Below are 18,078 nucleotides of genomic sequence, written 5' to 3' on the forward strand. Positions count from 1 at the left end.
ATATTCCAAAGTCATTACTGTGTTATTACATACATTTGGTCTTCAATTTCACATGAGTACTTGAAAGTAAATATACTACATTATTACCAAATTATTACTCTGGTAGTTCCCACCTCAGGTCGTCAGGATCTCATGTTCCAATGATGATAAACTTTAGCCAATTTTACACAAAGTTTCTACAGTGCTGGTTCAAAAGAAACCACACAACTATTTTGTTTGTTTACACAGAACCCAGCGCTGCTATAAGGTGGGATTAGGGAAGAGTATTTCCAGCATGCCCCAATCACAGACATAAAACCATCAGCAACTCCAGCTCCTTTTTGAAATGGTGAGGCGTACGAACATTCTTGACACACAACCACCTTGAGCAGGTTGTGTCAAATCGCTCAAGCTGTCTGTATATAAACAACACATAGATAAAGGTCAGTGCTTTCGTGTGATTGTGCGGAATGTCAGAAATTGAGTAACTCTTTAACCAAAGACAACCTTATATTATTCTAAATTGAAGTAAAAGTCGTACCTCTGTTTTGTATAAATATTTGGTCTAAGTATGCCTTCTTGGGTTGCAAGCACTGCGCACTTCTTAGCTTCTGAGCTTGGAAAAGCGTCAGGGTCATTTTTCTATTTTGTGGTTTGTGAACAGATTACATTCTCTCCACGGGGCTCCAAGAGAGTGAGAACTGCGTGCAGGTGTGTGTGTGTGTGTGTGTGTGTGTGTGTGTGTGTGTGTGTGTGTGTGTGTGTGAGAGAGTGTGTGTGTCCCTACTCTATTGAGGCACAGACTTCATGGTCTTGATTTCTCATGTAGTTTGCAGCGATGGGCTCTCAATGTGCACCAGAGGGAAACCATCACATTCTCGCTGGTGTGGAGACTAAAAGCTACTTTCAATATGCTTTAAGTCACACACAACAAGAGATGACAAGTTAAGACGGGGCCCACAAGGACCCTCAAGAACACACAAGCCTTGTGCCCTACAGAAAATCACATATTCTGTTACATTTTCTCATTGACCTTTTTGAGTTGTGTAGAAGAAAAAAAATGTTTTAGATGAAGCAAAAATCTGCCTCTTTGCTCATCGAATTTTTCAAGAGTATCGATGCCAGGACTTTAAAGTCGAGTCAATTTCATTTTTACTTTGTCAAATCATAACAAAAGTTCTCTCATGACACTTTAAAGGTAGAGCAGGTCCAGTACCACACTCCGTCAATTAATTTACACCCAGCAATTCTCCATCAGCAAGCACATCCTGCAACAGTGGCGACCAAAACCTTCCTTTTAACAGGCGGGAACGTGGAGCAGATCCAGGCTCAATGGGAACGGCCTTCTGCTTTGACCGGTTGGGGGGGAAAGAGAGCAGGAGAGCGGGACAGAGACAAAGACAGATAATGGAGGAAGACAGATACAGAAGGAAAGAGAGGGACAGAGATAAAGAGGGAGAGAAAGGGAAGAGACTGATGGACAGACGGGGACGTGAACAGGTGATGCTCAGGGTAGAGGCTTGAGCCTCTTCAGGTCTGGAGCCTCCTCCTGCACCAGCATCAGTCAGGGATCTGGGAAGTGGGGAAGCACAAAGGCTCCGGAGAAGAAGATGAGTTAGTAACACATGAGTATAGGAGGACAGAGAGGAGGAGAGAGAAGCACAGTGCACCATTGGAGATCCCCCAGCAGTCTAAGCCTATAGCAGCATATCTAAGGGCCAGCCTAAGCAGCCCTAACTTTAAGGCTTTATCAAAAAGGAAAGTCTTATGACTGCTCTTAAACGTAGAGAGGGTGTCTGCATCCTGCACTGGAACTGGAAGACGGTTCCACAGGAGGGGAGCCTGATAGCTGAAGGCTCTGGCTCCCATTCTACTTTTAGAGACTCCAGAACCACAAGTAAGCCTGCATCCTGGGAGCCAAGAGTTATCGCTGGATAGATGGGGACTATGAGCTCTGTCAGGAATGAAGGAGCCTGATTGTTGAGGACTTTGTATATTAGGGGAATAATTTTGAATTCTACTCTAAATTTAACAAGGAGTCAATGCAGAGAAGCCAGAACAGGAGAGACTCTTCTACCAGTTCTAGTCAACACACAGGCAGCAGTGTTTTGGACCAGTTGGAGAGTCTTTAGGGACTTATTGGTGCAGCCTGATAGGAGGGAACAAAGGCATGGACAAGTTTTTCTGCATCTTTTTGAGACAGGATGTGCCCGATCTTAGTGATGTTACATAGATGGAAGAAGGGGTCCTGGAGATTTGTTTAATGTGGGAGTTGAAGGACAGATCCTGATCAAAGACAACTCCTAGGTTCCTTACGGTAGCGCTGGGGGCCAGGGTGATGCCATCCAGGGTACCATCCCATTAGATAAGGTGTTCCTTAGGTGTTTTGGGCCCAGCACAATAACTTCAGTTTGAAGAGTTTAATTAAAGAAAATTAGGGGTCATCCATGTTTCCTTTCGACAGGCCTCCAGTTTACTCAGCTGATTTGTTTCATGAGGATGCATTTATAAGTACAGCTGTGTGTTGTCTGCAAAGCAGTGAACATGAATGGAGTGTTTCCTTCTTATGTGACCTGGAGGAAGCAGATACAGAGTAAAGAGGACTGGTCCAAGCACAGACCCTTGTGGAACACCACAGCTGACTGTGGAGGTTTCAGAGGAATCATCATTTGCTCGTACAAACTTAGATTAAGTATGACCTAAACCAGTTTAGTGTGGTTCCTTTAATGCCAATGACATGTTCCAGTCTCTGTAGAAGGACATGATGGTCAATGGTATCAAAAGCTGCACTGAGATCTAATGAGACCACCACAGAGACGAGTCCCTCATCTGATGCCAGTAGAACGTCATTAGTAACTTTGATTAGGGCTGTTTCTGTTCTATGATGAACCATGAACCTGACGGGAACCCCTCCAATGAGCTGTGCTGTGAAACAGAAAAGGCTGTGTCGCAACTGCTTTCTCCAGAATTTTGGAAAGAGAAGGCAGATTTGACATTGGTCTGTCGTTGGCCAAAACTTCTGGACCTAGAGTTGCTGTGTATTTTGGTTTTGTTTTTTTGAAAAAGGGTTTTAATTCCCGCTACTTTAAAGGGGTGTGGAACATAACCAGATAAGAGACACAGTCCTCACATCTAAGAGGGACATGAAATTGTGATAAAGAGTCTTTAAGCAGCTTAGTTGTGATGGGGGCTAGGAGACAGGCGGATGGTTTAGAGGAGGAAATTTTAGAGGAATTTTTTCATGAAGATCAATGGGAGAAAAGCTACCCAGGCGTACGTCTGCGCCTACAGCTGCCTCTGGAGTTTCTGGGGTTGTAGATGATGTGGTGCCAGCTGATGGCAGGAGGAGAATTTTCAGCAGTTATGTACCAGTAGAATAGAGTACAATATTTTTGCTAGCCAACCCCATACATCAGCATCCCTTTGTTTACCCGAGACCAAAAACCAATGGGACTTTGCCACAGAGCTTATTTTCATCAATAATACAAAGTCCAATGTAAAACGAAAGTCTACAATTCTCCAACATTTCGTGCAGTGGGACAGTCTTCACAAATGAAGAACACTTTGTCTGATTTTTGAAACATAAATTCAGCAGTTAGAAGTACCTAAAACTCCACCACAGATGCATGACTACAACTTTACCACAACTGCCTTCATGTTTGTTCTATTTTTAGTGTGACGAAGTTTAAATGTCCATGATCACCTTCTTTAGTCTCTCGCCCTTGCCACTAACTGCAGTATATGAATGTTTCGAAATTCACAAGGGAAGCATTTTCTGACATATTCTACGCCGGAGAACAAAATTTCAGACGCTTAACTGTGAACCCAGTCAAAAAAAAAATCCCTCTGACTCTGAGACAAGGAAGCAGACGTTTGACAATGCCAACTTATTTCTGTGTTTTAGGACCCACACTACTCTGCAAGAGCAACACAGGACAGAGTTAACATCCAACTTTCTGTCGTGCTACATGCACTGCTATAGAGCAAAACAGTAAACATATTTCTATACATCTTTTTTTTTTTACCTTTTGTAACTTGATTTTAGTTGTTAAATGCTGGTTTTATAACATGTGCTCTGATTCACAAAAGCTGAATCAATAAATCTGTGAACTATGAATTGCAGCTCCTGCTTCCAGTAAACCACCCAGCTGTTCTGGATTGCTTTTGTTCCGGACTGCAATCCAATACTACAGAGAGCAGAGCAGAACACAGTTTTCGAGAAACGTGTAATATATTTTTTGCTACTTCTGTGCTGTACGTGGACTAGCCACCAACACACAGAGCCATTACAGTCCACATGAAAGAGACGGATCAGTTTTAGGTTGCACCTTGCCCACTGGTGAACCCGAACTCTGCTCCGCATGGGTGGCGGGGATCCTTCAGCAGCAGGTAATTACTACCGTAGCTCAGGGTAACACTGTTGCTTACATTGGAGATTATAGCTGGCTGCCGGAGTCAAGTGCTCACTATGAACAAGTCATACAGAAGCTTAGCTCAGGCTGCACTGGGGATGTCTAAGTGCCACCAGGTGGTCGTGGCATCAACTTAAAAACAGCGATCATTATAATCCATTAAAAACTTGAGGCGGGGAAGTCTCATACAAAACAAGTGCGAATGTTGGATTGAGATGTTTTTGTTTGGCTGAAGTATTACCTTTTAAATGGTTGCAAAATGTAATTTCTCTCATTATTCTCTTGCTCAAACCAAATTAAAGCATGACAAAAACCTTGAATGATCCTTTCTCACACACACACACACACACACACACACACACACACACAAAGAAAGAGAGAAACAGAGAGACAGAGTCTAACAACAATAGCAACAAGCGCCTCAACTTGGAGCCAATAAGTATATGCAATGCCAAAACACAGAGCTGAGACATCCAAAAATTCTTGGATGGAACATTTTGGCATCAACACACCCCTATTGTGAGAGTGTGAGTGTGTCTCTGTGTCTGTGCATGCCTGCATAAATGTGTGCAGAAAGTAGAACACAAACATCTGCGACAGGGGAGTGCGACCTGATATGTAAACAATTAGAAATCAATCACTCGCCCGAGAAAATGTGTGCATGCCTTCACATGCTGAGGAGGAGCATATAGTGCAGAAAGAGAGGAGAGAGGAGTGTGAGAATGATGGGCAGATAGAGGGAGGGAGGTGTGGGCTGGGGGGGGGGGGTCTTATCCATTCATCACTCACATACCATCATTTTGAATGCAAGGTTACATGTGATAGTGACTGGAGAAGCACAGAAATCACAAACATATGAACAAGAAACCATGAAAAGGTCTCTGTCGAGGGGTTGATGCGAGCAACAGTAGCCAGCAACACACACGCTGCATGCATACATTCACACAAACCCACATTAGTTATGTGGTGAGGTCTTGTCTCTGGGGGTTTTTACCTCACCAGCACCGCCCCGGTACCCACAGTGCACTTGGTGGGAGACCACATCAAGCTGGGGGAGATATTTGCCGTAGTACCCAGAGCGCCAAAGATTTACTGAACACATGTGTTGATGGAACAAACACTGGGTGAGAGAAAGACCTCCGCGCCGAAGCCACGTGGCACTGTACCACATTCACCAACACTCAGCACTTTTCCTCCAGCAAGCTTGGACCAAACTTCCAAACAAAATCGCGCCAAATACATGTCAGTGAAACAAAGTCGAGAAAGCCCAACATCCTTTTTATATCCTGTTTTTAATGTTCAATACATGTCTTCCAGCCTGTCATACAAACCAGTTTCCATAAACTCGGATTAGCTATCGATGCAACACTGGCACTCGGGTAATGAGAGCAGTTATTAAATTGCTAGTTTTCCAATATGGCTCCAGCATGATTGGTCTCATGTAGATGCAGAGGGTGTAATAAAGAGCTGAGTCAGTCATTACAGAGTGGATCCAGAACGCTTGATTTCCCCAAAGAAAATAAATATGAGCGAAAGCAATGATTTCACAAACGGGACAAATTGTTCTTTTTATTAACTGTGGGTAGAGATTAGTGGAAAATATATTGAAGCATTCTCCCACTCCATGACTGCGCAGCTTTACTGCGCCGGCACTCACGACCAACTGACAATCTTTTTACTTTTTATGCTTTGAATACCTTGGATATCGAACTTAAAGCTTACCTGCTTAGTTTGCGACCACTGGTGGTTCATAAGCTCACAGAGAAGTTTTCCTGCCCATCAATTCTTTGTGACCCCAAAAATGCAGAAAGAGCCAGCCATGTGTATTTAGCTCGAAGTTTTGTAGAACCTTTTTTTTTTTTTTTTTTTTAGCGCACATCAAAGTTTTCGTGGATTACAAAGCATACGATTAGAGAAAGACGAAGTCAAGTATACCGGAGAGTGCACTTGAGAGTTGTAAACAGTGTAAACTTCTTTAACACTGACCGTTAGCTTGGAGCAAACTAGAATATAGCTGTATATATATGTATATATGTATAGCTCTTGTATTCCGGAGTGACCAAGAAGTCACAGAGGATGAAACGAAAGGCACACGACACGCTTTTTTTGGGTGAGGTATCGCTTTAGGAGGCAAGTTGGGATTGGTGGATGGGACAAAACTTCATCTGTCCCTCTGTCTTCCATTTTCAAGTCTTTCAAGTCGCGAGTTTCACAGCTTCAAACGCACTCCTGATATTTACCAAACCCCAAACTTTGAAAAAAAAAGTCATTTTAGATGTAAAAAATTAGGCCAAACTTCTCATTTTCCAGGCGTGCTGCAAACATTATCAGCAGTCTTCAGTTCTTAGAGTTTGTGTTTGGTTCCTCGGATTAGATGTGTTGAATTCCTCAGATTAAATTTGTATTTTGCATCACAAATGTGGCCAAAAGCGTTTTTCCATGTCAAGTTCTCAAAATGTTTCACTGGAATACCCCCAGGGGTTATCATGGGAAAAATCCTCTGCCAAAACCATCATGGCCATTCTTTTACTGAAGACAAATGAAGTGTTCAATTGTGCAAGACTGTTGCCCTTTACGCTTGGTGCTACATGCAAAACACAGCTGCTACAGCAGCATACAGCTGAGCGATGGGGCCTCACTCCGCAAGCTGCTGCCGCTGCCGCTGCCTGGGCCACTGAGGGCAATGCCTGCTTGCCACCCAAACTGGCCCTTGGCCTCACTTCCCAACTCTCAGTTATTCCGAAGCATGCCACCCTGCCAAAAAGCAGAATTGTCTCGACACTTGTTCACCCTGAAGGTTCTCAAAAATGGTAAAAAAAAAAAAAAGGCCCCTGACTGTTTTTGCCTGAAGTGCAATTGAGCACATAAAACAATAAGGCTTGAATTGCTTGGTGTGTGATGAAGAGAGGGAGGCAGAGAGACAGGTAGAGAGAGAGAGATAATATAAATAGGAGAGAAAAGGGGAGGGAAGAAAAGATGAGGACATAACCTCCATTCCATGAAACATGAAACGACAGGTGAAGTGGAAGTGGGCTCAAGGTGTTTCTGCAGAGTGGAGCTCTAATGATGGTCATTACCAACCATTTACCTGTCACAATCCATCGGATTCTGGCCATTCTTTGTGTGGATCACGCAACATGTGACCCAGACGCAGAGAGCAGGGTTGGGTGGTTTCCTTCAAGCGCCTCTGCAAGTCTCTACTGTTGCATGACTCATTAAAAAAGTCGTCCATCTTCCACTGTATCATTTACTGACATTCTGAAAAATGCAAATATCGATCTAGAGCTACAGAATGGATACGACATTTAACCAAGCACTACAGTCAAAGTGTTTGACCACCAGGGTCGATTTTTAATGAAACATTTTTGATAAACGTAGCTTGGTTGCACAAAGAATTACTGACATTCTCCCCCAGCTCCATACAGGGTTTTTATTTTTTCTTATAGTACCTTTCACTACATTATTTGGTTTTCCAGCCCAAAAATACCATTAATCTTGTTTCATGTTTTTCATGTATTTTTTCTTCCACCAAAAATATAAAATATGCGTATAGTCAGCTGCACAGATCAGCTGTTGGCGGCGACAGAACTGAACATTTTTCTACAGCTGACATATCAGATGTGGTGTTTTCAGAAGCCCACGAAGCTTAAAAAGAATCAAGAATAAATACAACAAATTTAAACACGGGACTGTGTTCAAGTTTGCCGTTGATTGACTGATGCCGCTTTACGTGACAGTAAAGTAACCGCACTGTACCACAGGTGCACTGGTATGAGGTAGAATCCATGTAAATACCAAACCAAGAAACCAGATGATGTCATGGTGAAAATTGGCTGGTCCATCTGGATAACATTAGAATGAAATTTATGCAGCCAAACAAATGCGGGGCGAAAACCAAAGTCTAATAATGAGGAAATAAATTTGAAAATAACAAATTTCTGTAAAGTATGGAAACCTACTGGTATATTCCTGTCTTTACTGACCTTTTTTTTTTTTTACACAAAAAAGTACATAGAAGAAAGAGCGAAGCCAACTAAAATGGTATAGGCTTTTTATTCAGGAATTATATTCTCGTGCACGACAAAGCAGACTGAAACAGAAAATGTTCAAAACGGCTTCAGTCACTGCATTGTTTGCTCTGATCATTTTCTTGCTTCTGTGGTCTTGTTAAAAAACAGGGATAAGCAGAGAAGTAGTTTGTTGTTTGTGGAGCCACGACCCCATTCGTGTTCCTCAAGGCCAACGAAGACAAAAAGTCACCTGCTGCTTTGATTTTCCAGGATATACGAATGAATTTGACAACTTGCCAGGGCTTTCGCTTCATAACTTGAAGTATTGTTTCACGGTATTACTGTAAACTGTATTATTTTGAAAATGTATAAACATGGGACGTCCAAAAATTCACTGATAACGATTTTATTGTCAGTTACCCTATGTTTTGCCTCATTGCCAGCGTGCAAAGTGTTTCCCTACATTACCTTTTTTGGGGCCCTGTGTCTCTTTTAACATACATTTATTTGTCACTACCAGGCGTTTTCACGTTATTACATTGTAATTACACAATTATTACCACCTTATTATCATACTCTTATCCTGTTATCATGTTGTTACTTAGATAGGTCTAGAATACGGATGCCATACAGGTGTACTTTTTTTTTTGACAGTGACTGCAAAAGCAAATATCCATTTTTGTTAAATAAAAAAAAGGGACAGAGAGAGAGAGAGAGAGAGAGAGAGTGAGCAAGAGAGAGAAAGAGAAAATGAAGTATCACCTTTCAGGAACGCATTAAAGTTGCCTGCTGACAGGATGATCATATTTGCTGTCTAGACAGTAGTATGCTGTGAAGAAACTTGCATGGCGCGTCATGTCAACACCCACCTCCCTCTTTTATCCTTTCCCTTTTTTGTCCCAGCTTTACCTGAAGTCTGTTTTCCCATGTCTTTTCTCTCCATTAAATACCGAGAAGTTGAAGACTAACTGTTGCTCTCTATCTACTTCAGAACGCAAACTTAAAACAGTTTCAGAGTCTAGCTTACCCACGAACCTTCAGTTATAGTGTGATACGGTTTTACGCACAGCTCATACAATCAAAAATAGTTCGCATGATTTGAAATACGGGCGGTGCAGAGGTCAGCACTGTCCCCTCACAGCAAGAAGGTTCCGGGTTCGAGCCCCGGCTCCAGCATGGATCTTCCTGTGTGAGTCTGCATGTTCTCCCTGTTCCTGTGTGGGTTCTCTGGGTACTCCAGCTTCCTCCCACAGTCCAAAGACATCAAGAGGGGACGAGGCTGATTGATACTCTAAATTGACCGTAGGTGTTGACTGTGAGTGTGAATGGTTGTCTGTCTCTATGTGTTGTCCCTGTGATGGACTGGTGACCTGTCCAGGGTGAACCCCGCCTCTCACCCGTAGCTGCTGGGATAGGCTCCACCCCCCCCCGCGACCCTTAACAGGATAAGTGGAAGAAAATGGATGGATGGATGGATTTAAAATACATCCAAGCCTTGAAATGTATTTGACAGATTTCAATTTACTCGCATGTGAATTAGAGCAAATAAAATCAGCTGAAAAAGCTCATTCGCGGCCAAACAAAGAGAGAGAGCAGCTAGATGTATGATTGGCTTTATCTCCACCATCTTTCTCATTCAGTCACACACACACACACACCTTTCTTAGACTCAGCAGCCAATTTTTTAGCCATCAGACTCCCCACGTGGGGTTCAGGAATCCAACAGCCTCCTGTTAATATTTGTTTATGAATGCTGACATTCTTGCCACAGCACAGGCTTGCCATCATAAAATAAATATGAGTTCATTTACAAAGGTATGTTCGGCCTTAGCTAAGACAACTCCACTCAGCTGAAGAAGCTCATATTGAGGCTGCCAGGAAAAACAATTTGTTTCAGAAAAAAAAACAATTCATCAGTGCCCCTCTTGGGGGACAGGGTAAAGGGTGCAGGGGAGGTCAGTCTTATTACCCACCAACCGACCCTGGCACTTGCTCATGGAAGCTGGACGAGGGAGAGTGAATACGCGTTAAGAGTCTGAGGTCCGCCTCCTGGACCGCTAGTTAATTAAGCTGCGTTTGTCTTGGCTTGAAATCAAGCTGAATATTGAACCAAGGTCCAACATAGAACAGCTCCACAGGCAAACAGAGGCCAAGTGAGTGCTCAAAAGGAACACAAGTGTGTTTCCTGGGAGTATGCAAGGCCTCCTATCTAAAGACGCGTTAGCATGATACATAGGGCAAAAGAAGGCCTTGGTGACGTTCGGTTGTTCAAAGAAATCCCGATTCTAACTTGTTCTGTCAAATTAAGAGATACAATCATTCCCTTCTGAATATTTTGTGAAGGTCATCCTGAATACTACGAGCCATCTCTGCTCTATCAGCGTGAGCGTAAACCGTAGCTGTTGATTTTTTTCAGGTTTTTCTGTCCAGAACTGTGGAAGCTAAAACTACAGAAGCGCACTTCAAGAACATATTTAACTTTTTCCTTCTTTAAAAAAAGGTCTTGTGTGCAGGTATTTCAGTAACACGTTCGATGATTAAAATTCTTCACAGAATGTGAAGATGTCAGAGTTGTCGAAGAAAGACTGAAGTCTGCAGGCTAACCAACTACCCTTCGTGTGTCCTTTGGCTCGTAAGAGAGTACTTTGTACAATGAGAGGCGATTCCTGTCGTATCCAGTCTGCCCTTGTCTTCTTGCTTTCATGGTCATGTTCAAATAAGGCTAAGCTAGCTATGATGTCAATTTATCCAGGATGTCACATCATCCCCTCACACACAGATGATATTTGAGTAAACATCCATTTTCGCTCTGCCGTCAGGTCGCAGTTGAGTGAATGTAGTGACATGTTGTCATGGATACTTGGGACAGTTTTCATTTGTTGAGGTCTGTGCACCATAAATAACACTGTTACACTGTTGCACGGCTGAAATAAAAAAATAAAAAATAAAAAAAAAAGCTATTTGAATCGAATAGAATGTTTTTTTTTGTCATTGTACATCTAAACATACAACGAAAAAAACAAATAAACAACACACACACACATATATATATATACACACATATATACACACACATATATACACACACCGGTATAAATATTGCATTTTGGTGATATGTACAGAAATAGTGCACTTGGGTAAATTTGTGGTTTCTAACTACACTAGTTTTTATACGTACCACCAAGTTTGTAACTGTAAATGGATTTTAATCTGCCTTAGAACGTAAGAATATAAAACACAATGAAACTGTCAATTATGTACAGGTATGTAGAGCAACTTGTCTTGACCATTACTCTGAACAAGAATTGCTTCTTTTCTGTGTAGAATAACCTCTGACCTCCTCTTGTAACTTAATGTGACCTCTGCTCGCCACTGATCCGCGAGGCTGTCCTTCACAAGCCCCCCTGACCCTGCTTTAAAGTGCGAGCTCGAGCAGAGATGTCGTTTCAAATCGCTTTATTTGACCGTCGTTCAAAAGGGTATAGAAGGCTGCTGAATATTCCGCCTGTTTAGGACGAAGGGTCGCTTACTCAAGTGTGCAAGCCTGTGAAACGTGCACTTCTCATTCGCCACCTGACTGAAGTGGTCATGTATGTGATTGTGCACGTTCACCAGGGAAAATATCCGTGTCATGACATTAAGATTTGTAGCAAGTTAGGTTCTCCCTTTCACTCATTTGAATAAAACATTGAGGCGAGAGAAGAAGAAGAAAAAAAAAACCCAGCACAAATCCCACACCATTTCTTGATGGCGAGAGAAAGTAACGTGATGCAAAAAAGAGCCACTCCACTGTACAACATGAAAGACGTCGCACGTAACACTCACATGTTCCGAGCAACAACCCCAGTCTGATCCCATCTTACCGGGTCTTCGGGCTTTTGGCTGCTGTCATGGAGGGGCTCCTCTGAGAGATGGTCTCGTCGAATCAGGGTGAACTCTCTGATGAACACTGCATCTCCATCATTGGCCCACACTGCAACCTAAAAACCAAGCACCCAGTTACCAGTGTCCTGTAGGTCAATCCACAGACAAGAGAGTCTTAGGGGTCACCATATGCCTCAAACCAAGAATCAGTAAAGTGTGGGCTCGTACCAGTGGTTGATAAAACAACTGGGAAATGCTGGAATAACTGGAAGCAAGCTATGACTGTATCATCACAGTTTACGAGACAATCTTTATGCAGCAACAGTCTAGCCGTGTCGTGGTGTGAAAGGACAGTAAGAAAGTACAATTTTATTTGTATGGCGCTCTTCGCAGTGCAAATACACAGAGTGCTTTACAATAAAAAAACAGATAAAACAGAAACAATGAGGTGACTGATATCACCGACACAATACAAAACAACATCATTAATAAAAACCATAGCCTTGTGACAGAGGCCGTCCGACATTGGGTGTGAGAGCAAATTCCACCAGCAATGTCCACCAGAAAGGGCGTGTTTCCACTGGCTCACTTCGGCCCGGGCTGGGTGGGGTTGGACCGGTACGGCTCAGTACGGGTTCGTTTCCACCAGGACTGGGACCCATGTCAGCGTGGGTGGACTCACCGGCTGAGAGTTCCCTGGTGAAATTTGTGTGCGACACAACAACAACAATGGAGGACACGGAGGCAGCGTTCTGCCTGTTGCTCTGTCTGTGGTTTTTGCTTCAACTAAAAGTGAGGGACGACAGACGGGCAAGGCTTCAAGCGGTGAAACAGAACAGCCGAGAAAAGAATAAAAGACTCCACCAAGCGATCGACCAGTATTCCACCGAGGCCAAGATGATACCAAGTAGACGACGGAAGCGGGTGAGTTAACCAATCAGAGCCCCGCTATGTGTTTACGTCACAGTTTAGTCCCCGCTCTGCTCGCTTGGAACGGAGCAGGGACCGAAATGGTAACGGTGAGTACCGTGTTGGGGCCGGTGGAAACAGGGCCAAACCGACCTGACCCGCCAGTGGAAACAGGCCCGAAGTTCCCCCCTACAAAATTTTGTCGCCTACACAAGGAGTACAATGTGCCAGGAAATGCCTTATGTACATGTCTGGCTCAACAGAGGACAATAACCTAAAAAGTGCATTAAAAATTGCATTAAAATTCCATACATAAAAAAATAGAACAGAATAGATGAATGGTTTCTTTTCATGTGTACAAGTTGGTTCACCAACATGAAGCAAATATGACTTTGAGAAAGTGTTTGTACATTTAATTGCATCGAGACCACAATGAAAAGCCTCAGTGGTCTTGGAGCTCGCGCGATGCAGCAGAGGGGGATACGACCTTTCATCCTGGAGTGATGCCATTTTTCTGCGTGTCGACCCTGTGGGTGGCCATCTCCAACAATCTGCTTTGATTCAAGCACACTGAACGTGTAGGTAGTAACCGCGAAGCTGCATTTAAAGAGTTCCCATCTGTCATCCATCCATTTTCTGCATCTTATTCTAGATTGGGTCGAGGTGGAATCAGACCAAGTAACCCAAACGTCTCTTTCGCCAGCAGCACACACCAGTTTCTCCCGGTGGACCACCAGTTGCTCCCTTGAGGCTTACCACTTGGATGTGCTGGAATACATCCAGTGGGATCTCTACGGGTCCTTCGTTTGGTTCCCTCTGGCTCTCTGAGCCCCTAACCCAAAGACTAAGCCCAGCCGCCCCCCAAGGAGGAAACTCATTTCAGCTGCTTTCAGTCATTACCCGAAGCTTTGGACCATAGGTGAGAGCTGAAACCTGAACAGGCTGGTAAATTGAAAGCTTAACCTTCTTACTCAACCCCTTACTTCACTACAACAGATCTCACATGACTTGCAGACGCCACACGAACACAACTGATGAACACACAAGCCATTTTACTGTCACTCATTAACAAGACCAAGAGACTCTTTAAGTTCTTTGCTAGGAGAAGTAAGCTCACTTCCACCAAGGAGGGATACAAATTTACTTTGGCTGATTTTAGTGAGATGCCAAAGGGTTGCAGACCCCTGGCATGGAAAACCTTTGAGTATCATATCTGCATGTAACACAGCACACCTCACCTCGGGGCCCACATAATATTTTCTGGCTACTGAAGGCAGTTATAGAATAAGTATAGATGAATTGAACATAGAAACAGTGATGCAGCAAGCTGGGTTTTTTTTTTAGCTGTTTTTCTGCAATATTCATCTTTTTCGTCACTCTACGCTGTTGCAAAACTAATTGTGGCAATGTAGTAAATGGACATAAAACTTATTTTTCTGTTTGCAATCATCTAATGAGCATTCTGCGTTTTTTCTTGTGGTTTGTGCTCCTGACCACATGTCCTGCTTGATGAGTGCGGTGGAAAAGGGATGTGATATCAGAAGACGGAACCTATCTCTTCAGGAATAGGTCAGAGTGTGTGTGTGTGTGTGTGTGGGGGGGGGGGGGGGCTTGGATAGGGCCCATTTACAACACAGCAGGGCCCACATTCTCAAGGATGCGCAGAGCAGAGGCCCTCAGCTGCTCTCCATGGGTCATAAACACCCTGTAATGACTCGGGTCAACTGCCTGTGCCAAGGCAGAGAGAAGCAAAGCGGGGGGGATGTGGGTTTGGGGGACTTGAGGTTCCTCACATTGTAGGGGGTTGCAGATTTTTACTTGTGGGGCAAAAAAATGTGCAGCTAAGCAACTGCAGCAAAACTTACACCAGGTTTCTGTGGGAAAAAATCCACAGAGTGGACTCTTAAATAAGACCAATTAAATTGGCTCTAAAGCCCCACATTCAGCGCAGCATAGCTGTGAGCATCTGTAAGGGCACATAAGTCATTGCAGTAAAATGTGGGCATGAACCTTCTCAAATGACCGAGATTGTTACGTTCAGGCACATTTTGTTGCTTATGCATCTAAAAGTGGAGTAACTGTTGGGGGGGGGGGGTGTTGGGGGTTTTATCTGCTTTTTGAAAGATGAGTAAAACACTTTGTTTTGCCGTGATTATTTGTCGTAAAACGTTGCTGTGTGTTGGAACAAGAAATGAGCACGAAATAAATCTTACATAAGTGAGAAACTGGCAAAATACGCTCTTGGGAGCGAGTACATGTTTCTGGAACTGCCTCGAGTTTAAAGACCTCCAAATAACATCCCGGTAAGTTGGATAGATTTAGCGTGGGAATGTGAATGACGGATGAGAAACTTTGTCAAAAATACAGCCATTCCATGTCTGTGCGCAAAACGAGATCTCTTGCCGTTCGCCGGCAAACTGATTTTAAGAAGGTTGTGTGCACCACCGATGCCTAGAATGTTGCACAACCTTTAGTCGACATGGAGCAAACGTTGAGTCAAGCATACAGATGTTAAGGGAGATGACCAGATGGCCTTGCTCAAGGCTGCGTGAGGCACAACTGAGATGAGCATGCCAATTGGGTCTTTCTCAAGACATTTATCACGCCTGTCCTCCCAAATTATTTTTCTCACACACTTCTTGTGTCTTAACACCACACTAATCTGACAGCCATTTCCTTGTCATTCTGAAGCTTGCATCCATCCTGGTTAAAGATGTGAGATATGCTGGAACCAGACGCAACCCCTGGGCTAATGGTGCATGACAGCTCATCTCTCTCTCGCCGGAGTCTTACAAGAGCCATCTATCAAACTCAGCTTCTTTAAGAAAACATTCTGGCTATTCAGTGCCAATGTCGAGTGTCATGCACCCCCACTGCTGGACTGCACCATTAGGGATGAGCAGAGAACTCAATGTTTCCAGAGAAAAGTGTGTGTGTGTGTGTGTGTGTGTGTGTGTGTGTGTGGAGGCCACTGACAACATCCTGGAGCATCATTCGCAGCTGCAGTAGGCAGCTGTTTTTCAGACAAAAATCCCCTGATGAACCTGCTGTACACAACCTGACTAGCAACAAATGACACACAAACACCAGCAACTTGATCGGCAGCAAATCATTTGTCCTGATATATCAAGGGGCCCTATCTAAATAATATGCACAGGCCTGCCCTAAAGCAAATGGGGCTGTTTAGTGCACCATTTACTTCTGAGTCATAAATGTATGCTAACCTGCTGTTGTTTTTTTGCAAATAGAACACTTTCCAAAAAAAGCACCTCAAGAGAGTGCATTAATCTTTTTTTTTGGGGTGAAACTAGGAACATTTGTTCCAATTTCACTCTTTCCGTTAACCTCTTCTAATGTGATTCTTCAAAATATACACAAAAATACACTGATGGAAACCTGACTAAGGTGCCTGGTTACACCACGATGTTGGAAACGAGCGAGAAAGTGCCCCATCAGAAACCGCCAATCGCACAGAGGACAACAGAGGGCGCTCTTATGTTTGCAAACGGTTTCCTCAGAAAAACTGCAAATAGTGCTATGGGTACAGGCGTGCGCAAACTCTGGCCATCTTTGAGTTTATTAGCAATGAGCAAGACGCGAGGTTAACAAAACACACACTCCTAACAGAGCAACATAATTGAAAGGAGCACCGAGAGGCATTCCCGCTTCCAATATGAAGCCCTCGTGTGCGTATGTTTGTGTAAATGTGAGAAAGGGCAAGAAGGGTGACAGTGAAACAAGGAATCAAGCCGGTGTTTCATTAACTCCCAATGCGAGTTGGATTTCAAAGGGCATATTTCAAACGGAGGAAGAACAGGAAGTGAACTCAGGGGCAAATCGGGTCTTCAAAAGCACATAATCAACAATAAAAACACCAACCTGATATTATAATTGAGCTTTCCTAGAACGCCGTGCCAGCTTTCACTGGAGACTGTGAAAAGTGAGTGACTTCTACCATGCTGCAGCAGACCAGAACCAAGACTTGTGTTTCGTGCACTGCTGCCTTTGATTAAGTTTCCGTCCAATGTTTAAATAAGGACAGCCCTTTTTCATGACTGGCTCCTGTCTGAATGAAACCTAAGAGGAAAAGATATTTTTGCTAATCCACTTTCAAGGGGATTTATGCGAGTTTTCACTTAACACATTTTGGAAGAGGAAACATTGCGGCGTTCTTTTTCCTCTTACTTGCCTCACGAAGAAAAAAAAAAGTGCTTTTTTTTTTTTTTTTCTTATCTGAGGACTTTTGCCATCCCTGGTCCACACATATGAGGGGATTTTCCACTCGCCATGAAGGAATCATGAGATTATGATGCACTTAAATTAAATATTTGCTCTTTATACACCAAAGCTTGTGGTTATTCCAAGATTTCAGGATGATAACAGTAAAAAAAAACAAAAAACAAAAAAAAACCACGAAGGCCATGACAGAGTCTTGGCTTGCTTATGAGACAGCTTGATGTAAAGGAGAGAGAAAAAAAAAAGCATACTTTCCTTTCACACAAGGCACCTGTTCATGACTAAACTCTCTGGGAAACTTAAATAAAACCTGAACCACCATTTTCATCAAATTCTCTGATTCCTGATGGATTGTCTGGTTATCTTAATGTTCATCCTCAAAAACCCTTTGAAGACGGACCTTCCTCTGCCAGATTGTTCCCGACCTGATTTACCGATCGCCGTCTCCTGAGCGGAGGCCTGCGAACACGAAGAGTGGCAGGGAGCTCAATTTGTCTCCATTGCAGCCCTTTTCAACCCTGACCACTTCTCATCTCAGGAGGACTGACACGCCTCAAGGGGGGGGGGGGGGGGGAGGACACAACCTTTGATGATGAGAATGAAAAATTTTCCTGGCACTGTCATCACATCCCTTGGCATTCATGCTCTGTTACTCACATGTGTTAATG

At 43.4% G+C, this 18,078-nt stretch overlaps 1 protein-coding gene across 2 annotated transcripts in view; it reads right to left on the reverse strand.

Annotated features, from left to right (window-relative positions):
- Positions 1-18,078, reverse strand: part of adamtsl3 (ADAMTS-like 3) — a 104,654-nt gene that overhangs the window by 51,083 nt on the left and 35,493 nt on the right. For both annotated transcript variants that reach the window (XM_086198218.1, XM_086198216.1), the window contains exon 3: positions 12,265-12,381. In XM_086198218.1, coding sequence (XP_086054344.1) covers positions 12,265-12,293 — 29 coding nt within the window. In that variant the 5' untranslated portion in view covers positions 12,294-12,381. The remainder of the gene's footprint in view (positions 1-12,264; positions 12,382-18,078) is intronic.

Source organism: Aulostomus chinensis, chromosome 24 (assembly GCF_037954235.1).
Source record: "Aulostomus chinensis isolate RoL2024-O1b breed Wild chromosome 24, RoL_Achi_v1.0, whole genome shotgun sequence".
NCBI lineage: Eukaryota > Metazoa > Chordata > Actinopteri > Syngnathiformes > Aulostomidae > Aulostomus > Aulostomus chinensis.